General features: G+C 44.6%; 1 protein-coding gene across 9 annotated transcripts in view; it reads right to left on the bottom strand.

The window, feature by feature from the left end:
• Window positions 1-23,688, bottom strand: part of ZNF236 (zinc finger protein 236) — a 105,630-nt gene extending 81,942 nt beyond the window's left edge. For 4 of the 9 annotated variants that reach the window (XM_011233018.3, XM_034642952.1, XM_011233022.3 and 1 more), the window contains exons 1-4: window positions 11,570-23,686; window positions 10,954-11,096; window positions 9,539-9,703; window positions 158-336 (exon numbers count right to left, since the gene is read on the bottom strand). In XM_011233018.3, the coding sequence (XP_011231320.2) occupies window positions 158-336; window positions 9,539-9,703; window positions 10,954-10,980 (371 nt within the window). In that variant the 5' untranslated portion in view covers window positions 10,981-11,096; window positions 11,570-23,686. Of the gene's footprint in view, window positions 1-157; window positions 337-6,051; window positions 6,595-9,538; window positions 9,704-10,953; window positions 11,097-11,569 lie in introns of those variants that run through there. The other 5 variants (XM_011233021.3, XM_034642953.1, XM_011233016.3 and 2 more) reach the window with 4 other exon arrangements.
• Between the last annotated feature and the right edge of the window lie 135 nt (window positions 23,689-23,823).

The raw sequence follows: 23,823 nt of genomic DNA, 5'->3' as shown, positions 1-23,823 counted from the left end.
CGCTTTAAAGGCTCTCCGGACAGCACGCCAGCTCAGCCGCTGTGCTGCTATTTCTAAAGCAGATGTTATTTTTGAGCAATCATAGCGAAGTACACCCATTTTTAATATGTTGTATACATTTCTTCTTTTTTTACCAAGCCCAAGTCCAGGCTCATACCTAATTTTATAATGAGTCTTCGTGTGCTCCTTCAGCTGGGAGGACGTCTCGAACTCTCTCCTACAGGCCTTGCAGGCATGCAGCCGGCTCCCGGCCAGCTCCTGGCGGTGCTCCTCCATGTGTATGGCCAACTGGCTCTGCAGCGTGAACTCATCCCCACACTCCGAGCAGATGAGATTCTGAAAAGCAAAGACCATCCGTGAGTGGCACAAACATTTCAAAGCCATGACGTCCCAAAACAACTGGTACTGCAAATGGTCAATACACAGATTACACTTTCCTCTGGAACAAACACTATTTCACTCTGAAAAAATGTGTCATTATGTCCAAATACGCATATATAAAAATCACCCTGACTGGAAGAAAAAGAAACAGGAAAGCGGATGAGAACAGTGCCATTTCTGAGCACATACTGGCTGCTGGGTACCTGGCATTTGGAACACCTGTGCTGAGGTGTTCACGGCCACAGAAGGGTCAGGACAGAACTCAGATTAAGATTACAGTTAATAGGGGCGCCTGGGTGGCACAGCAGTTAAGCATCTGCCTTCGGCTCAGGGCGTGATCCCGGCGTTATGGGATCGAGCCCCACATCAGGCTCCTCTGCTGTGAGCCTGCTTCTTCCTCTCCCACTCCCCCTGCTTGTGTTCCCTCTCTCACTGGCTGTCTCTATCTCTGTCAAATAAATAAATAAAATCTTTAAAAAAAAAAAGATTAGAGTTAATAGAGTACCTTAAAACAAAACGACAGCCCATAAATTTTTTAATGGAAACACTTATCATTGTTTCAGTGTGTTTCACAGGCAGCCTCTCACGGAGAAGTCAGGGACTCAGTCCAGACACAGCTTGCCCAGCACTTGAAACAGGTGTAGTCTGAATAGCGTGGTGGAAAAAGTATAAAATACACCCAGGATTTCAAAGACTTACTGAGAAAAGCAAAGAACGTAAAACAGCTCAATTTTAACATGTGAATAGTATTTCAGATATGTTTTCAAAATAAAATATATTAAAATAAAATTTATTTCATCTGTTTTTTTTTTTTAACTTTTTAAATATGGCTACTCTAAATTTTAAATGACTCCTCTGTCCATTAGGTAACAGCGGTCCATGTGTCCTGGAGCTGGGTTGGTTCACTACTAGCTATGGCATCTGGGTGTTAACCACGGGGATGTCATAGCACCTGCCCCAAAAGCGTTATCCAAAAGTTAAATAAAATGACGCGTGTAAGACGCTCAACAGAGACCAGGGCACAGAGGGAGAAGTCAGCCTGGCTCTTGGCAGGAGGAACCACGGGCTGAAGACGAAGCTGGACAAGCAGACTCAGAGTCCCATCACACAGGTTTTTAAACCATCCTCAACACAGACTGTCCAAACACAGGGAAGAAAATGAGTGTAACCTGTCAATGAACAGAAACTGTTATTTCCAAATAACAACAAAAAACATAAAATAAATTTTAATGTATTTTATTTTGAAAATATATCCAAAATATTATTTACATATAAGTTGAGCTAGTTCTTCCACCAGACTTTCTTCTAATTCCTGTACATAACAGCCCTGTAAATGTGAGTAAACCCCATTAAAATGAGTAGTTCATTGATACTGAGAGCATCTATGGCAAAAAAAAAAGACGAGCTGAAGGGAATATTCTGAGCAATCCAATAACGATTTCAACTTAAATAACTTTAAGTTAGTATTATTATATAATAATCTAAGGAAATAATGAGCTACTAAATTGTCAGCATCTTGTTGATAATAAAGAAAACTCTATTCAGGAAACTGTCAAAAAGAAAAAAATACCTATCAAAGTTTGCTGCATCTCTTTAAAACAAAACAAAACCAAACCACTCCTAAATTTGTATGGCAAAATATTCATTTTCACTCAGGACTGCCCCAGGTGTCCCTTCTTGTAATTGTGAAATAAAACTTGGCTCCCCAGACCTGTCTTGTCCTCACCTTATTCTTTCATCGCTCTGGCTTAGGCCCATCCTCTTTTACTTACTTTTTTACCAAATGATCAGATTACTATATTTCAGGATCTATCTACACTTGTCCGTTCTCAGAGCACAGCTCCCTCATTTAGCAAAAGCAAGGGCAAGTACCCCAGGGCCACAAGCAAAAAAGCACGTGGTGGAGAGTGTCAAATCTGTCTGCTTCACACCCAGAAAGCCCCAGGAGCCTGGCCGCGGCTCCCCCCCACCCCCGCTCCTCTGGCTGGCAACACTTGAGGAACCCCAGCAACGGCCTGATACCTTGCTTCCTTCACCGACCGCTAAGGGACATTCCCCTGTCCTGCATTCTCCATATTCAGAGCTGACATCAATCCTGGAGGCTAGAAGTAGTGACTGCTTTCTCCCCTAGAAACAGACCCTTCTGGGTAATTTCCATCACAGAAGAGTGACAAGCAGAACTGCATGGCATTCTGATCAGCCCCCATCTTGCTGAAGGTCTAATTTTTACAGGTCAGAGTAGAAAATATGATAAATACTAACTGTCTTAAGGCCGCTCCCCCTGTAACACCTGCCCTTCCAGTTCCCCACTCAGGGCGACCACATGACCCTTCCCTGCGGCCCCATCTATCAGACCATCACTCACACCCTCCAGACGCCAGCAGCCAGCACGGAATGCCCTCCCCCTGCCCCAGGCTTCCTGGGGAGCCTCCAGGTTCCCCACTCCACTGCCAAGCCCTTCAACTGAGTTATGTTCACTGCATTTTTCACTATAATTTCCCTTTGGTTCTTCTCTCTTCTATTCCATTTTTTCATTTGTTTCCAAACAAGTCATAAAGCAATTTTATGATGACTGCTTTAAAATCCTTGCCAAATAATTTCAACATCGGGGTCCCTTCAGTGCTGGAATCTGCTATCTTTTCTCATTACAGTTGGAACTATTGTGGTTCTTGGTCTGCTGAGTGATTTTCAACTGTATCCTGAACACTGAGGGTATCGTGCTGTGAGAGCCTAGATCTCTGCTAAGCTTTCAGCAGGCGGTAACTCTGCCTAATGCAGCTAGCAGCACGCCAGTGTGGGGGCTGACCGCAGGGCCCTGCGCACCCCGGGGGCGGTGGGGAGCACAGTGAGGACCAGTCCGCCCTGCATCATCTGGTTAATCTCACTGCTGTCAGGGGCTCAGCGCCCCACTGACCCACTGGCACTAGTCCGGCAGAACACCAGAACTCTGCCTGCTTCTGCCAGGCGGAGTGTGAGAGGTCAGCTTCCAGCCTGGCTCTGCTAACACCATCGCGGGGGAACCTGGGTTCTACCTCTTTCTGCCAGGACAGGGAGGCAAGATCAGCTCCGTACTCAATCCCAGGCGGTCATGGGATCAGAGGCCACCTGTCTCTGAGGAACAGGACAGGATGGGGTGGCAGACCATTCACAGCCTTGCGGAGCAGTTTCTCAGTCGGTATTTGGCTCGAGTGGGGTGGGCATTGTCAAAAAGATTTTCTATTGGTAAACCCGGTCTTTTGCCAGTTTTGGCTCAGGGGAACTAGCTTTTCTTGAAGCGTTTTTTCGTCTGCGCCTGTTAGCAGAAGGCTACGGGCTCCTCCAGCAAACTGTCCAGGCCTGCGGCAGGAAGAGAAGCCTGAGGAACTCACTGCCGTACTGCCCCTCAAGTCCCGAGGCCCCTCGGCTGCCAGCCTTCTTCCCGCTGTGCACAGCCTTCCATCAACTGGGTGGAACCAGTTGGAAGGGGGTGGGAGGCTGGGATAGAAAGGCTTCTGCATGTTGGCTGGATTCTTACAGGTTATTTTGCATGTAACTGAAGGTCAGGCCTTCATCCTCTAAGTATTACTAAAGTATCATATCCATACCAAGTCACTGAGAAATAAAAACACACCAAATAGAAAAAGGTAGCCAAAAATGTATTGTTTCAACATATGTGGGAGAGACTGACACTCGTGTTGCAACATCTATTCTTTTCTTACACAGTACTAGATTGCCTTCCCGAGCGTAGGGCTCGCTGACTAAAAACCCCACTCCCACCACCCTGGGTGAGGACTGTGTTCTCTCACTTGCAGACTGGGCCTCTCAGGAGAAGCATGGCCCTCCCTCCCCCTTCTCACTGAGCCACATCTCAGAGGTAAGATTCAGAGAGAGAGGAGGGCAGGGGGGGATCCCGGACAGCCTCGGAGGGCACAGTGGCCCACCCACTCGGAACTGCACAAGGCCAGATCGGTGACAGAGGAAAACTCCGAACCTGGGCCCTAACACCACCTTTAAGAAAAGAGTGCCTTATTTTTCACACAAGGCCAATGCATTTTCACATCTGAAGTTAGCACAGCAAAGCTTTTTGCTTCTGCCCCTGGAAGAGCCGCATCAGGAATTCCTGCCGGTGTGGGATGATGAAGTCAGGTGACTGAGTATCTCTCCCCAGCTTCCAAAAGCCGTCTCCTGGCAGTAGACGCCATGGCTCTGGGCCAGCATCCTCACTCCTCCTGCCACCTGCTGCAGACCCCCCTTCCACTGAAGCCCACTGATTGTCCACCCCTTCCTCTCTGATGATCACTCGCTGATCTGAGAGATTGGAGTCTGTCAGACTCAGAGAAGACAGGACAGCAACAGTAACAGAAATGTAAAGTCTACTCATCAGGAAATACACGTTTCTCAAAGATCTTTTTAGGGGGAAAAAAAAAAGAGTCAAATGATGGAACACTGACATTCTCACAACCATGACTGCGAAAGGCAAAGGCAGCTGGGGTGTCACCGATGACACCGAGGGTCAGGTGAGGCTAGCTGCCTGCACAACAGGGCTTCCAGGAGATGATGTCATTGCACAGCTTCAAACCCACAAAACCAGATACCAGCCAAGGAAGGGAGAGAGGAGACCGTCATCAGAGGGAAGGACGGTGAGCCCATCTGGAGGAACAACAGGGTAAAGAAGACGGACAAAGTGTGTGGAAGAGAAAATACAACCAAGGGAAGATTTTTGAAACTAATGTCCAAGAAACTAAGAATTTCTGGAAATGATAAATCACTGTTCCCCTTTCGCGCCACGGAGAAAGAGTGGATCTTAGAAGGCAGCCCTGAAGGAGCAGTACCGTGAGGCACAGAGAGTCCGGCCCCTGGGAGGGGACAGGCCTCCCTGCCACCGCCACCCTCTGCGGGCGCCCTGAAGAAGGCCAGCACGCGCCCCAGCCGTCCCCACCAGAGCAGCCGCACACCCCCACCCCATTCCCAGCCCAGACCCACATCCCCACTGCCCTGACGCCCCTCTCACGCCATCACGCGGGCTTCACACACACTGAGCTGGCCTCGGGCGCCCAGGCTCCTTCTCGGCAACAGCCCACATGTTCCATGTAATACAACGCGTGTACCTGGCTCGGACCCGGCTCTGCTCCCATTTCCCCAGGCGGGCTTCCCGCACCCATTGCCAGCCGCCTGGTGTCTTCCCCTGGCAACGACAGAGCAGTGGCTCCATTTCACAGGGACGAACCAGGCTCTCGGGCCAGCATCCCAGGCGCTGGGCCAGGCGCCCGGCGTCACCAGGACACACACGTGGAGGAGGCGAGAGTCGCTGACATTCTCGAGGGAAATGTACCCCGGGCGCACGACAAGCTCCATCCCTACCTTTGTGAAGGTGGGTTTCGGAGCCGCGGTGGCTGAAGGCAGGGACCTAGCGAAAGTCAGCGTGGCACGGGAAATGCCGGGTTAAAAAGCCTGCAGGCCCAGTTCAGTGCGGTAGCTTTTCCCGGGACTGCTAAGTTAGTCAGACAAATCCTCGCTCGCTGCAGGGATCGAAGCACTTAATAAAAACAAAAACCACCCTTAGGTTTTGGCCTGAGCGGAAAAGCTTAGGGATTCAGCGAGGGAAGTCCGCTGCGGCCCAGGAAGAGCTGTCCCGGTGGTCCCTGCCTGAACCTCATCCTCACCTCCCCCCGAATCCACTCCCGCTCTCACCTGCAGGCCAAAGGGAGAGCTGGGTCTCCGCCTCCCAAGTCACCTCCAGCAAGTCCTCACCCCTCCCTCCAGGTGAGGGCCTCCGAGATGAATGACGGCAGCAACGGTGACTCACGGGTCTGAGAACAGTTTTGTGATCATGAGGAAAAACGTCTTTGTACTCAGGAGACATGCACGGAAGTGTTTAGAGGTGAAGCTGTAACAGGACGATGGGGTGGGGCGGCAGGGTGGTGTCTGGCAAGTTTTAATAACATCAACCCAGGTAAAGGATTCACTGCTCTCCAGTATTCATTGTACCAACCTCTCAAGTGTGAGATTTCTCAAAATAAAAAGTCAGGGGGATATGCTATCACGACAGAGTATGATGACTTAAAAGGATCAACGGCTGATTTTATTTTAGACCCCCCCCCACGCTAGTGAAAACAGAACATCTATTTGTAGACTAGGCTATAGAGCTGAAACCCCACAGAGAACCTGGTAGGATGGCAGGCTGCAAAACTAACATACAAAAACACACTCCTTTCCCACAGACAAGTGACAAACACGGAACAGAAAGACCCCCTAAATGACAGCAATAAAAATCCTGAACACTGAAGAATTTAAATAATATACTGGATCCATATGAACCAAACACTACCGAGATGTTTTTTGTCTTCTGGGGGGTTTTCAGTGGGCAGCACAGCGAGGTTTATTGAGTGATAGTAAAGCGACAGTACAAAGCTCCCGAGGAGGGAGGGGACCCTAGAGGACTGCCACTGGAGTTTCTAAGTCCAGGGGGTTTTATGGGCTGTTGAATCTGATTAACCCTCCCTGTGCCTGTCATCCAATCCGGTTTCTGTCACCTATCACATGGGGAAGAGTGGAGGGCCACCGAGATGTTCTGACGATAAAGATTCAATACTATAAACGTGTTCAATTTTCCCCTGTAACAATCTAAAACTCTAATTCAATCAAAGGAAAAGTACCAACTGATCTTTAATGAGGCAAAATTCAAACATTCCCATTAATAATAAACCAGAAAAGGAAAACAGGAAGCATATGAACATTTGCTTATCATGCACAAAACACAGCAAAGGCAAAGATGAAGCACGAGAAGGTGGCAGTGCCCGGGGACCCTGGGAGGGCCAGGCAGAGAGTACAGGAGGCTTCGGCTCTTCTGATGCTCCATGTTCGTACCACTTTGACTTGTAATAGTCAGTTACTATCCAGATAGAGAAACTCACGCCCCCCCCCCGCACACCGCCCTCAACCCCACTCTGCTTTGGACTGTCTTTGTGGTCACACAGACTGGACCCAGGTCAAGGGCAGTCAGTCCGCACAGGAAAGGGGTGGGCCTAAAACAGGACGCGGGCTGAACCCAAGAGCCCTGAATGTCCTTCAGATCCTAGGTGACATTCAGTAGGCTGACTTACAGTGAGCTGAGCCAGGCTACTGCAAAACTACTCCAGCGACAATGACAGGACACAGCAAAGGACTGAGCGAGCGTGCCAGTGCTGGGGCCCCGGTGCCCACAGTGGAGGACGGCAGGGAGGCACGCAGGAGTCCCGGAAGGAGGGACTGGCGGTGGAGGGATCGGTGTGCACTCCGACGTGCGCTGCACCGCACGTGGGCCTGTGCTACAAGATGCGGTAGGATTTTAAGAAATGATCATTTCAGATTTGGGAAGTATTTCTAAGCAAGTCACAGAACCGGACTCTATCTGTAAATGAACAGAGTGCCCGCTGTAGCTTGGTCTGTTTGTATAGACAAAAGGCGGAAAACCACCTACGTGTCTGCCTGGCAACCTGTGGATTATGACACGTGTGTACACCACGTAATGCCGTGTGCTGCTGGAAAGAATGAGATGGCCGCACGAGGCGCGGACGCGTCGCAAGAGCCAAGGTGCAGCTCACCGAAGACAAAGGCCTGTATTAACAGGCAGCAGACAGATGTGTATGTGCCCGGATGCCCGGGGAAGGTCACAGAAGCTGCTCCCAGCAGGGGAGAATCATGCTCTGCATGCACCCTCCTCTACTCGGATCTCTCACTGTGCGCATGTAGAGCTCAGTCCAGAATATTTTAATATACCGTCTAACACAAGCACTTTCTGCTTTTTAAAAAACAAAAGCAAAAACAAAAAAACAATCAGTGGGACAAGGAATACCTACACTCTGCAGGAGAAGGTGTGAGGCAGCACGGGCTTTCTAGAACATTCTAGAACATAATGTGGCATTCTACAAAGAACTTGAAAAAGTAGCATTAATTCACTAAATCCAACTGCAGGAATCTATCCTAATGAAATAATTAAAGATACATATAAAGATGCATTATGTATAATTTTAAAAAGTATAAATAAATGTTAAATAACAAAAGAAATGACTGCATATCATTATGCTATGTACAGATGCAGGAGAATAATAAAGTAATTTAAAATGCTGACATGGGGAAACATTCATAACATAGTAAGTGAAATGGGGAAAGATAGATTTACAAATATATTAAGGAAAAAGGGCAGGTTACAAAACAGTAGCATAAGTATTTTTGAATTAAAAAGCTATTCTTAAATAAATAAACTATTATGGAAAGCACGTATAGCAAAAAAAAGTCTGAAAGACTATGTGTGCTTTCTGTCCAAATGTTGTGATTCTTGGTTCTTCTAATGTTACTCTTATTAACCTTTAGTTTCTAATTTTTTTCCAAAATAAACACACATTTTATTTATACAATAAGTTTTAAAAGATAAAAATAAACTAGTTTATATTAAAAAGTAAAGACATATATAAAAAGAAGAGACAAACATATATAGAAAGTATGAACTCAAAATTTAAAAACTGTATTTGTTTTTCTGTCTCAGGAAGAAAGTATACCAGTTTGCTATAACCCAGTCACAGTAGAATTAAAGGTGACTATTATATTCTCCTTTGTACTGTTTGCATTTTCCTAATTTGACACAATAATAATCAGGGATACGAGGGTTAATATTTTTTAAGTAACAGCCATTTTACTTCAAATTAGGCCCACCCACCCAGGCAACAGGGAGCCCCCGCTCACACATCAGCAGTGTAGCTCTGTCATCCCCAGTGCGATCCAGAGACTACAGCTGTGGCCCTTTCAGAACTGCTCACTTTGGTGTATAAACTGCAGTGGGGCATCATGAATTTCCTCTCTTCTCCCACATTCCCACAAGTCAGGGGATCCAGGAGCCAAGTGAGGAGATACTGCCGTCTTCAGAGAGACAGCGTCTACTTTTGACCACGGCAGAATCCTACCTGGGCAAATCTGGATCTTCCAAATATACTACACATTGAAGTGTCTCCCCTAAGGTACTGACAGCCAGAAATAAAATGTTTTGTCCCTGAAGTGGAGAATTAGGCAAGGCACACTGAATGATAATTAACTCCTTGAAATCTATACAAAAGGCTTTTTAAACTAGTTGATACCTAAAATCCCCCTAAGGATTAGATGCACTTTAAAAATCCATGAACAAAGTATAGGCCAAAATAATTACCTCTTCCTTTTCATGTAGCATAATATGCGCTTTGAGACTAGCCACTCTGGAGAATTTCTTGTTACACACAGGACAGGTAGGATCTTCCCCATTGTGGGTGCATTTATGAAGTGTCAGGTTGAATTCAACATTAAATGTTTGGGGGCACTGGTCACATCGATGTGGCTATTTGGAGAGAAAAGTCAAGAAGCCACTGAAATACAATCTTTCCACAATGAATGCCATGCAATATTCACAAGTACCATAATCTACAGACAATCTAAGGAACTTCGCAAGTCTCTTCTGGACCTGAAGTCAATAAATCCAAAATGGACACAGCAGATCTCCTTACAGAATTTCTCAAAGGATTATAAGGAATGCAGAAAATATCTTTAATAAAATGCTGCATATAAATGTATCAAGATATAGTCTCTATGAAAATAAACATGAGAAACTTCAACTCACTGGGGTGGATTTTTCTCTTCTTTTCTGACCAACTCCACTGCTCTAAACAGAATCACTTCAAGTAAAATTAGTAATCATGAAACCGTTTACTAGATTATAAGAGAGTTGCTTATCACAGTCTAAAATTTTCACCAAATGAAAGGTACTCTGCCACTTACTTGCAGAAAGATAAAGTAATCACTGGTATTTCTCTCTGAATATCCAGACACTAAAGAGTCAGTATTTCCAGATTTTCAATTAGGAGGGTAATACCAGTTGACATCAGGACTAGTGGTATTATATATGAACATACATTCTGTATCATATTCACACTGAAAACAAAGCCAGAGTTAGTCGTGTCCCGTTACCTAGAGAGGAGGTCCCTGGCATTCTCCTGACCTCAAATGCCTCACCGGCGTACCCAACCTAGGGAAAGTCAACGATTGTTTTTTAATGGTAGTTTTAACTGCCACTTTCTATCTATCAGGCAGATCATTCCATTAAGACACTAATACTCTTAACCTAGCCCACAAGGAGCCCTGCAAAAAAGGATTCAAATCTCTAAGACAGTGTTACTCCCTGCTGAAATGCAATCTAAAATCTCTGGAATAGCATGTTCAAATGCAAGACCACTTCAGGATAATACTCCCTGCTGGAGAAAAACACATCAAGATACAACAATTCTGCATTCGGCACAGGGAAACCAAACCACTGAACGTCCTGTTTTCAGATGATTTCTTCGTCCACGGACACAGAACTTCAACACAGAGATTCACTAGACTAGCTCTCACTTGATCTCATTAACCAATATAAGGCTTAGGAATACGACTACGACTAAGCACAAAACATCGGGGGATGTATTCACGTAAGATAAAATGCCCCACAATTTAGAAATCTAAAGTACAAGGAAAATTTGTATTTGACATGCTGATTGTCACCATACCTCCAGTTTCAACGCTCACATTTCTGACATCCCTCTTGAGAATACATACCTTGTCATTTCGCTCGTGATCCCTCATGTGGCGTTGAAACTGGGACTCTTTTGGAAAAGATAGCAGACAGATTTCACACTTATGGAAGTTTGGAACTTGATAGGCATAATTAGTGTTCTCCGCATTCAATGTTAAAACTCCATCTATAAAATTGCATAAGTATAGACAATAAATACCAGTTGTTATTCTCATCACATAAATAAATTATTTGGTTATTGTTCAGAAACCAAATTATGTCAGAGATTTACGAGAGAATTTTAGAAGAAATTAATGATATCTTCACTTTTTTGAAGGACATGATTTTAAGTTGGAAATGAGAAATGCTGGGAAGACTGAGGCACAGGACAACGGGATTATAAGAACCTGCTGGCAGCCTTTTTAAAAATCTGAAACTAAACTCCTGAGTTGACATCCACCCCAAGACACGCAAAAGCCATGATGTCTCTCAGCCTTGCCTTCATGCTTAATATGGCTTCAAAGTCACTGGAAATCACAGACCCATTTCATCCCTAAGTCGCTTTGAGAGTCCATCAGCAACCCACACTGTTCACCTTAAGTCACTCAGCAAAAAAAACTCAAGTAGAAGCATAAAAGCTAATTCACTAATTCAATCTACCTCTGAAAACTGCCGCAGAGCGATATTAAGTCAGAGAGGAAAAGCTTCTGCTCTCCCGTATGGTTAGGGTTTAGGAAGACCTCTGTCCACAGTGCTCTGAGGAGTCCTTAGGCTTCATGATGTGCTTCTATAGACACATAGGTCAACAGCTACAAACATAAAAGTATTTTCAAATAAAAGTGTAATAATCACAAAAATTTTTCAAGAATCTCGGAAAATAAAGATGTCTTAAACCTCTACAGTTACGTAAAATAATAAACCCCCAGTCTTATAATTTAGGCACAAATTTATAACACATATTAATGATAAAAAGACGAGAAATACATCGCATACAATTCTTTGTATCTGGACAGTAAAGTAGGGTTGATTTCAAGACTCAAGGAAGCTCCAGACAGTCTTCTATTTCTCAAACGTCCGTGTGGTAAACACAGGCATTCCAAATTTTCAACAGACCTTTAAAAACCCCTCCTCTGAGAAAACAGCCTGCAGTCCAGCTTTGGCCACAAGGCCCCCTCCCCTACACTGGCATGTGCGGTAAGCAACAACTGCGAGATTCTCCAGGCGGGAGGTGGCAGCGGCCACAGAGGAGGTGGGAGAAGAGCGCCAAGGAGAAGGCTGGAGACCCCTCAGGAATTCTTACAGCAGATCCTTGAGGAAAGCACATTGCAGTTTCAAGAAACACTAATATAATTCAATAGAACAACTTCACCCAGAAACAGAATGGGCCACCACAGAAAAGATACACGTAACTTATATTCTATTCATTCCTCGCTATATCCACATTCTATCCAAAGACCATGTATTCAAAATTTCCACTTTAATTAAATTAGTAACAAAATGTTTTATGCTCTCTGGGCCCCAGTGAAACGATTGTTGGGACCACATCAACTGATACAGAATTCCTTTTGGGAAAGTTTATACTATGGAAAGAAATAGTTTAGAGGTTGGGAATGTTCAAGTAAAATATCTGTTGAAAATTGTGTTTTAAAAATTCAGTAGCGAGTGTTTCCACCTAATGGCTGAACACAATCATGAGAGAGCTCCTCACTAAAGGGCAAATTTAAAAGGCAATTTCAGGATGTAGAATGAAACAATATTCACAGCCTCTATGTTGAAACTGCTTAATGTCACCCCAAAATGAGAAAGGATATAATTAACTGCAACCAATAGATAAAACCCTAAGAGATAAGAAACCATACATTTAAAACCAAAAATGACATTGTTTTGCTTATGAATTAAAACTTTTCCAAAAAAGATTTTTATCTTAAGAAACAAGATTTCCCTCTTTAACAAAGCTCAAAACATAATAAAATCACATTTTCACTAAGTCCCTTCCCGCAGTGATAATACAGTATTAATTTGGTTCAAAGACAAACTTAAAACAATGCTAATTCAAATTAAAGTGTAACTGAAAGGGGAAAAAACATGCTTTAGTTTACACATTGTGCATAATTTTAAAATCCACAGCGACTCCAGACCTCACTTTGCTTTGAGGGAACAACTTTGTAACTGTGCCTTTTCTCTGCACTGAGAAGTCCAAGCCTTTCTCCCAGGGCAAGGTGGGCTCTCTCATCCACACTTTGCTTTCTGTGGGGGTGGTGTCCAAAGCCTTAATATAACCCCTTTTGCCCATCACCTCTTCAAGCTCATTCAAATTTCTGGTCCCCAGAGTGTGTGTTTTCCAAAAAGAGGTCTACGAAGTTGATGTATCCTTAGGACACGCTTCGGGAGATCCATGAGCCCTGTGAAAACTTCATGCAAACTCTCCCTGTCCAGGCATCACCCATTGTTGGGGAGGGTAAAAGCACAGCCACAGAGGCCGCCAGACTTCTGAGGGCCAGGGAGCCGTGTAAGATTGGCCAGATCCAAGGCCGCCTCCTGGTACCCTCCTGAGCACGGCTGCATTTCCTAGGAGCAGCCAGAGGAACTTCCATGAGATGGTGACACCATACATTCCTGATGCCTCCCGAATCAGAACAGGTGTTCTCTGCAGCCCCCCTCCACACACACAAGAGAAGAACCATCTCAGTGCATTCAGCAGTGCTCAAATCAAGGAGTTCATCCAGGACAGGATTCGGCCCGCCCCCAGAGGCAGGGGAGGGATCACTGTGAGGTTTCGGGAACGCAGGGAGACTCTAGGCTGATTCCAGCCGGTGTCCCCAGATAGTCACCTTACACACACAGAGGTGTGACCACATTCTCTTCAACCGCTCACCCTTCCTGATACCAAGAACTCAAATTCACTATCAAATGTAAACACAAACTGGCTGCAAAGATCAAAAATGGTTTGAGCACCTTTGTTTTTCTTGAAACAAATGTGAAGACTAGTTTCAAAATCAATTTAACTCTTCACATGGAGATTCTCAATAGTATAAAACAATAACTATCAACCAACCCCCAAATCATACAGCCGATCTCAGACCTGAGCAGATTAAAATAGGAGAGTGCTTCCTGAGGCTACTGAGACAAGTCTACCCATGGTTTAGGAACACAGCCATCTCTTTAATGCTCAGCCTTGCCGCCCAAGGCCCTAGCTGGCCCTCCATAACCATACTCTGCCACAGCGACATTCAGGCCCAGTCCATAGTGTGGACTGGACAAGCGGTCTGACGAACTGCTCTTCTCCCAGGAGCGCGTGCACAGCCCCAGCAGCTAAATCGTAATGGCAAAGGTCTGTCCTTATCTCTGATCTAAAGAGCTAAAATCAACTTTTTTTTTTCTCAAGATTTGTAAGTGATCTCTACACCCAATGTGGGGCTCAAACTCACAACCCTAAGATCAAGACGCCTGCTCCACTAAGCCAGCCACCCTGCTAAGTTGATCTCTTATACAAAATGTCTATGATACGATGATTTATAGCATTCCATTGATTTAATTGTAACTTCCATCTCCTGACTTAAATCCTTAAGCACTATGCATTGAAGATCTCAGCTACCCATAAATCCTGCTGAGGCATTTAAAAAAATTTTTTTAAGGTTTTATTTATTTATTTGACACAGAGAGAGAGAGAGCACAAGCAGGGGGAGCAGTAGAGGGAGAGGGAGAAGCAGGCTCCCTGCCAAGCAGGAAGCCCAATGTGGGGCTCGATCCCAGGACCCTGGGATCATGACCTGAGCCAAAGGCAGATGCTTACTCGACTGAGCCACCCAGGTCCCCGTCTTCCAACATCTTGTCCCCAAGAGCCCAGCTCTCTAACCATGGAGGCACTTTCTCTGCTTTTCCATTGACATTATGATGCTTTCCGAGGTCACCAAACAGACCTTCGGGAAGTCTGACAGCTGTTGCCCCCACTTCAAGTAGGGTCCCACTTCAGCTACCATGCTTCCTCCTCTTTACTTTCCTGTGTGTGTGTGTGTGTGTGTGTGTGTGTGTTATTTTTACTGTTTTCTAGTTTCTCCTTTTCTCCTTTCTCCTGTTTTCTCCTGTTCCTCCCACACTGGTCAGCATTCAGGTCTAAGCACGGCTGGACTTTTTCAGGTAAAACTCTGCAGTGCTTGGGCCCGTGAGCCCTTTCTACTTGGTCACTGATGTCCAAAGCCTTGCACAAAGCCCAGCACATCCTAAGCACCTAGCAAATATTTACCAAATAGTCAGAGATAAGATGAAAGCTAATGACTTTTTTGGTCTCTACCCAGGCGTCCGAAGCACCCAAGACCAGCATGTCTAATCTCTGCTTGTAGCCTGACTCATGCCCTTCACCTCAAAATTACCTAAGTTAGTATCCGTCCATCTTGTTTTGTACCCACTAACTATTCTCATCTGGTACAGATATTCCTTAACCATTTGGCTGTTCCTAGGAGCTAGCTGAAATGCATCTACATTATTTTCTCCACAGAATCTCTGTCTGAAAAGAAAGTGCTCGAGTTCATAGCACCAGCCACAAGCACCTGCTTCCCTCTAAGAAGGAACAAACATCTGTCAACTCAAAGGTGCCTGCACCCAGAGAGGTGTACTACCAGGGAAGACTGGCACTGTTTGAATTTCGCCCATTATTTTTTCAAACGTATTTACTATTAGTAACTATTCATTTGGAAATGAAATGTACTCATATAAAAAAGTATTCCTCAAAATGTAGTCAATGAAAAAAGCAGTATGTTCTAGGTGCATCACTCCTTTAAAAAAGGGAGGGTGGGGCAGATATACCACGGACTTGCTCGTATGTACATAAAATACCCCTGTAAAACTACAGAAAAAAATAGCATTGGTTACCTGTAAAAAAGGTAACTATCTGGGGAATAGGGCTAGGAAAGGGACTTTCATTTTTTTAAATTCTGAAGCATTATAATGTATTACCTATTCAAAAGGAGTTAGATAAAAAAGAAATAAAATTTACTTGGGGGGAAAGGTGAGTTATACACTCCATCCCCGTTGTACAGCTAAGGAACCTAAGACCCCAGAGAAATTTAGCCACTTGGTCCAAATCACACAATTAGGGCAGAACTGGGAGTAATTTTCAACTCATAATTCAAGGCTCTCTCCTTATTAATCAAGCTTCCATGCCCCTCAAGGTCATGATTTCTGAGATGAGACCCCAATTTCAACCTTGTGCCTACTGTAAAAACAGCAGATGAACCTGGATTTTATCAATAATATTTTACATCAACTGTAAGCCTAACTCTGTTTAGGTTCTTTCAGTATAAAATACATTCAACTGAGCATCAAGCCAAAGTACCCTGCTTGCCAAAACCATGAGAAGTTTCAATGAGACAATTAGAGTCTGAAACACTGATACTGGTTTCATGATAAATGATAGGAAATATTATCTGTGACACAGACTCAATGATAAATACCTCGTCAGAGACTCACCAAATGGTCCCTAACAGGGTCAGGTCGCTCATGTTCCCACAGTAAAGTTCACTTTTACCAGGTGTGCTTTCAATATGCCCACTTCATCAGTATTTCTGTGTGGAGTTTCCCTTTCAAGCCTATTACTACACTGTCTCTTATTTTTAAAAGGAATATCAATCCTCTTTCAAATATTTGTTTTTATTACCTGTAAATTTTAATTCCTAAAGAAGACTTTAAACTCAGGTGGATGTATATTTAGACGCCATATACATTATCCAAATTTAACAAAACCATGCTGCGTTAAAATTATAACCAAATAATACCTCCAGTAGTACAGTCTCCCCACCTAGCTAAAATAATTCAAGGCCCAAGGTCTAGAAGTAACAGGGCCTTTTTGAGAATGATCCGGGAGTGTACTGCTGAGAATAATGTGTCCTTAGACAACACAAAAAACTAATTTTCTATATGTAATAGAATAATTTCTTGTTGATCTATCTGCTGCCATTATTCTGTGTCTCGTCTCCGCAAACGTACAATTTATGTTAGCACTGCAGCAACAATCACGTAGAGCTAAAGGGCACCACAGACCACTGTGCAGAGCCCAGGCCAAGGTTCTGTCCCAATTTCCAATAAAGTACGTATGCACAGGGATACTATGTTTAATGTACAAATCTTAAAAAAATGGTATCTATAGATTAAAACATGGGTTACTGGTCACAGATTAGGGAGACGGTGATGAAGGCAGGACTGGGAGTCAGGAGCTTTAGGAATGGCAGTCCTGCCAAGTGGTTAGTAAGGTCTCTGCAAAGCAGGTCATCCGCTGCTCAGCTCCATCCTTCATCCAAAGATGAGGATGATTTCCATCCTGCGTACTTACAGGGTTGCTGTGAAAACCCAAGGTATGATAAATATGAAACCAAAAATACTGTTTTAGAAAAGTAAACTGCACATCTACTAGGAAGGCTAAAAGTAAAAAAAGAAAAAAACAAGGACTGAGGAGGATGCAGAGCAACCGGAAATCTCATTTCCCACTAGAAAGGGTGAAAATCACTACACTCTCTCAAAAACCATTTGGCAGCATTGACCAAAGCTGAACAGACCTGTAACCCAGCAATTCTGCTCCTGGGTATAGCCCCACAGAAATGTGTACGTCGGTGTACCAAAAACACGTTTAAAAATGCTCACAGAAGCATTATTTACAACAGCCAGCAAATAAAAACAATGGAAATGCCCTTTAACAGTAGATGACGGATTATCAATTTAAAGGTGAAAAGTAGAACAATAAAGCTTCTAGAGGAAAATATAGGAAAACGTCTTCATGATCTTACAATTGTCAAAGATTCCTTACACAGGTCCCAAAAGTACTAAACATGAAAGGACTGATAAATGAGACACTATTAAGATTAGCAACTTCTTTCGTGAAAAGATACCCTTAAAAGAGCGAACAGGAAAGTACAAAGAACTCATATACGGCACATATAAAGAACTCCTACACATCAATAATGAAAAGACAGAACTCTTCACCAAAGACAGACAGATGGCAAGGAAGCATACAAACAGATGTTTTACATTATATCTCATAAGGGAACTGCAATTCAAACCATGAGATACCAGGACACACCTATGAGAAAGACTAAAATTTAAAAAAAATCAATCAAATCAACCAAACGTGGACAGGGATGTGGAGCGGCAGGAACTCTCATTCATTGCGGGTGAGAATGCAGAATGGCCCAGCCACTTTGCAGGAGTTTGGCAATTTCCTGCACCATCCAGTCTCACCGTACCATCCAGCACAGTGGTCTTCAACATTGACCCAAATGAGCTGAAAACCTGCACACAAATGTTTACAGCAAGTTATAATTACCAAACACCCGAAGCGGCCAACATATCCTTCAAATGTAAATAAACTCTAGTGCATGCAGACAATGGAATATTATTCAGCAATAAAAAGAAATGAGCTGTCAAGCCCTGAAGAGACCTGAAGAAATCTTGAATGCATATTGCTTAGTAAGAGAAGGCAGTCTGCAAAGGCTACATATTGTATGATTCCAACTATGCCAGGAGAGCAAGCAGAACTATGGAGACAGTGAACCCTAATGTAAACTATGGAATTTATTAAATAATAATGTATCAAAATTGGTTCATTAATTGTTACACATGTACCACACTAACACAAGATGTTAACAACAGGGGACAGCCTGAGGGGGAGAATAAGGAGTATGCAGGAACTAGGTACTATCTGCTCAATTTAACGTAAGCCTAAAACTGCTATAAAAAGTAGTCTATTAACTAAAATAATAAAAAATAAATATTCAACCAAGTAGGAAAATCGGAAAAGATTTAAATGATAGTGTTACAAAAGAGAACACATGGCTAATAGATATAAGGTCTTTATTAGCACAAAATCAAAATAACACTGCACATACCAGAATGGCTAAAATGCTAAAAAGGACAGAGTAAATGCAACTCTCCGATGCCGCGAGTAGGAGAAGCTAGTACACTCACTGGAAAACTGTGTTTGACAGTCTGTTATGACCCAGAAATGCAGAAGTTCATAGCAGCACATGTACGTAAGAGCCCCCACCTGGAAACAACTCAAGTACCTTCAGCAGAAAGGATAAACTGACAGTACGTTATATATGGAATAATATAAAACCATGTAAATGCACCTATTTCTGCCAAATAATGGCAGGGATGATCTCATAAAAACAAACACTGAATGAAGGAAACAAAAGGGTCCACACTATGAATTCAATTTAGTTTGAAAACGGGTCAAACTACCCTGTGGTATCAGAAGAGGACAGGGGAGCCGGAGAGGGGGGGCCGCAGTCGTTGGGAAGGAATGAACGAGCCTGGAGATCCTGCCAACGTCCTAGGTGCTGGTTACATATGGAAATTCAAGAAGCACGTTAAAGTCTGTGCACTTTTCTCTGTAGATGCTTTATTCAATTAACATCATTATTAAAATACAATAATAAAGGTTTCAAAAAAATGCAGACATCTGGCTTTCTTGAAAAATCCTAAGCTGTGGCAATAACTACCTGGAGCAGAGCAGGAGCATGTCCCTGCGGACCAAACAAGAGCTCAGCAATTCTCAGAAATCCGCAGACCCGGCTATTACCTGTCACCCACTACCTTTACCTGATTCCTGAGTTCGCCTTAGCTGTCTGACCTGTAGTAAGAGCACACTGTCCACTCATGCCGCCTATTATACAAAATACTCATTTTAATCCACTAAAGCAATAGTTTTCAACTCCACTAAGATTTCGGGCGAAGGCATCGCAGTGGTGTGGGCTGCTGAACCCCTCTATCTCCTGCCCTTCCACCAGAACTGCTTTGCTGCAGACCAGTGGTGTGCAGCCCTGCCCACACGGCGGCCCCGCCGGGCAACCCTCAGAGCAGTGATGCCTGGGTCCCAGCTCACAGGCTCAGAGACACCTGGACTCAAGGCCTGCTCACAGGGATCTTTAAAAGCTCCCCCAGGTAATTCCATCATGTTTGCCAAGAGTGAAAACCACCACCTGAGACCTTGCTGAATTATTTCGGGTAATAAATTCTAAGACTAAAAAGTAATTTGGAAACACCAATTGCTTGGCACAGACGGTTTCTGTACACAGAGAATATAGAAAGACCCTGGTGTAGGATAAGCACTATTTTAAAAACTGCTGAATTGACTTCATCTCACGAAGAATTAGAGCTTCGTATGGTTTTCCCAGGCTGTATTTGTGTTAAAGACCAAGATTTTTTTTAATAAATCCTTATAATGAAATAGTTTTCTTTTACTGTGGGAAAGACCAAGATTTTGAACTCCTGTTAACTCACTACTTTATTCCAGGATCATAAAATCTCTAAATTTGTTGTGTTACCTAACACACTTTCCTCAAAATACTGTAAAGTCCAAGTCTCCCTACCTAAAAAGTTCAATTATGGAGAATGAACATCCTTGGACACCCGATACTGTTAGAAAGTTATTAGTTTATGCAGAATCCGTCCTCCCCTCCTCCCTAGCAGCTCTGAAGCATGAGTCACCTTTAAACCTGGCGGCACCCCTGCCACCTTGTGTGTGAAACTGCACGGCTCTTAGCTCTCATCCTAGTAGTCGAGCCCCCTCGGAGAAAAGCAGAGTTCCCAACATCATCCACGGCTAAAATGGCCCGAACTGATCATCTGAGCGAGAGAGGACTTGTTTATTCATTTGGCTCAAGGTCTGTTTGTCTCTGCTCTCTGGAAATGAAGTATTACAAATATTCCTCCAACAGAAAACAAAAACTGAGCAGGAGGCCGGCTAAAGGTACAAGCTCGGGGAAAAAAATCTGTACCACCGCACTGGAAAAAACAAATGGAAACCACACAAGACCATCAAGGTCACATTACTACTTAGTAAGAGTAAACTAACATAAGTACAATAAAGAAAAAGTCCGATCTCACTTTTATATCCCCAGGACAGTGCCAGGCACCAAACAAGTGCCCAATAAACACGGCCCCCCTTGACCCCCACTTCCTTTGCCTCAGGAGCCCATCCACAGGTGGTGTACTGCCAGAGCCCCAGTGGACGCCCGAGACCGCAGGATGCTGAACCCTAGCTGTACTGTTTTCTCCTGCACACGCACACGCACCTATCACTGAGTTTAACTCAGAAATCAGCACAGTAAGAGATCAACAGTAACAACAGAGAACTCCAACAACACACTGTAGCTGTTGAGCGAATGTGGTCTCTCTCCCTCTAAGTCTCTTACTGTGCTGCACGCAACCCTTCTTGTGACATCAAGCGAGGCACCGTGACACAGGGTTAGGCTACCGAGACCTTCTGACAATATGTCAGAAAGAGGACCACCTGCTCCAGACCGCAGGGGACTGAAACCACGGAGACGGGTGACTACTGTACTTATGTTCTATGCTAATTATTATTCCAAGACATGTTTTTCAGTGGGCCTACTCCTCATCTCTTCTTGAGGTCTCCATTCTGACATCCTTTTCTCTGGGAATCCTAGACTTCAGCAAGTGTCTGCGATCTGCTGCCACAGTATTCCTGCCACCACAGTATTCCCGCCATCATCATGGTCCTCAAGAGCCACAACAGAGATCCTGCTCTCTGGTGCTGAAATCTGCGACCCCGCCCTTAGCACTGCCCACCCATCCCACCCATCACAGGGAGTGCTTGAACATATTTGCTGAATAAATTCATTAACCCATATGTAGGGCTTTATACTTATCAAGACAAAATAATAAAATGCACACTTTGGACTCAAATCCCAACGCCGGCACTAGCTGGGTGGACCTTCCAAATCACTTAAGCTCTCTGAACTTTATTCCCCCCACTTGTAAAAAGCCCCACCGAACTTCCAGGTTCTTCTTAGGAATAAAATGCATAATGGTAACACAGAAAACAAAATCATTTCAGATAATGAGGAACATTGTTATGACAGTGAACTGACAGAGCAACAGTCCTCCAACATTTTGATCTCGGGGTCTTTTTACATTTTTAAATATTATTGAGGACCCCAAAGACCTTAAGTGTATACAGATTACATTGTCATTTGCCTTATTAGAAATTAAAACTGAGCGCTTTTTAAAATATTCATTTAAAAACAAACCTATTGTATGTTAATGCAAATACACACTTTTATGAAAAATATATCTGCCAAAAAAGCAGTAAGAAGAGTTTTTACTTTTATAAATCTTTTTAATGTCTGGCTTAGTCGAAGACAAGTGGACCCTCATGTCTGCCCCTGCATTCTCTCTGCTGCAGTATGTTGTGTTCTATTTTCCTGCAAATCATTTTACTTGGAATATATTCAGTACGTTGTATGGAGTGAAATGCACGAAGACCCGCACTTCACAGTTGGGTGCCGCCGCCGCCTGAGTTCCTGCAAAGGCGTCAGCAATTTTAACCCTAATAGTTTTCGTATGATTAGTGCACATGTTAACCAAGTGAAATAACCAAACAGTATTGCTATGAAAATATTTACTCTGCAGAGCCCTCCGTGTGTCTCCAGGAGCCGCACTGTGAGAACCGCAGTGCAGAGAAAGACTGGGGTGAAGTTATTCTCAGCCAGGTGTGAGGAAGGCCCCTCAGGAAGCTGAAGCACTGACACCTAAGGAATGAGCAAGAGCAGGTGGATTCTCAGAAAAGGAAGAGCACAGGCCTCAACTCACCACAAATGCGGCCTCCACCAGGAACCCAGAGAACAGAATACTACAGCAAGGCAGGAGGGAAAGGAGCCCTCCACAAGGCCAGATCAATTAGGATCCCACAGGAATGTGGATTTTACCTTAAGGAATGAGAAATCCTTTGAAGAGTTTTAATCAGGGTGTGGCCATTTCATCTACACTTTAAAGAGCTCCTCCAGGCGGAGGGTGATGGACTTAAAATAGGGCAAGGCTACCTGGGACCAGCGAGAGGCCCCCATAGAAGGCCACCTGGAGACAGGAAGGCTGAACCAGCCAGGAGCACCAGACCTGGGAAGAGTAGGGCTGACTGGAAATACATTTTGGAGGCAGAAGCTGCAAGACTAATTATGAATCGTCTTGAGGAATAAGAGAAAGAAAATTATTCTTACGTTTGGGGCTTGAAAACCCAGGTGAACAGTGATGCCATTTAGGAAGATGGGAAAGATTGGGGGATTATGTTCCCAGCCTTAAATCGATGTGAATTTTCCACGGTCTAACCTACACCTTCTTCCAAGTAACTGAGAGGCACTGCACCTTACATTATTTCTGGCAGAAGGAACCTTAACAAAAATTAAAACACTTAACAAAATAAGGCCAACACGGGAGCAGTGACAGGCTTTTAGGGTCTCCTTGCAGACACCAGCAGCCACTAATCCGGATTCTGAGCTGTTACCCTCCAACTAGGAACCCGCAGACCTGCATTATTCCCCAGCCAACATCTCAGCTCCTGAAAAGCTAGGCGAGGTGTGTCGAGTCTTGCTCAAATTCATATGCTCTTTATTCTAACACTTCCTTAATTACGTGTCTGCTAACTTGATGGGCTAAGAGAACAGCAGTAATGATGCCTAGTTGGGTCCGTCCCGTCAGTAAGCTCACACCATTTCCCAGTCTGCCCCTCTCTTCCTAAATGAGATGAAGGGCAAAATCAAACACTCTGATCTGCAGGTCCCAGATCTGACCTTTCTCCGTTTTGAAAAGCAGAGCCCGCCGCCAGGCCCCAGCCCTCCAGTGAGTCCCACTTACTCCTCCCCAGGGCAGGGGACCCCGGAGTCCCCGAGCTCGGGAACCCGCCAGCGAGGGGACGAGTACCAGGAGTCCATCCCCTCCATCCCCACCCCGGCTCCAGCTCACACGCAGCCGCCTCTGCGGCCTCCCCGGCCCCCAGCCCTCGGTCCCCCGGATTCCCCGTCCCCCCAGCCTCCCCGGCCCCCGCAGGAGCCCGCCAGGCCCGCCCCCGCTGGCCCGCGCGCCCGAGGCCCTTCCCGGGGCCCCGCCGGGGCCGCGCAGCGAGCGCG

This window comes from Ailuropoda melanoleuca, chromosome 14 (assembly GCF_002007445.2).
Source record: "Ailuropoda melanoleuca isolate Jingjing chromosome 14, ASM200744v2, whole genome shotgun sequence".
Lineage (NCBI taxonomy): Eukaryota > Metazoa > Chordata > Mammalia > Carnivora > Ursidae > Ailuropoda > Ailuropoda melanoleuca.
This window is presented reverse-complemented; position numbering and strand designations above follow the sequence as displayed.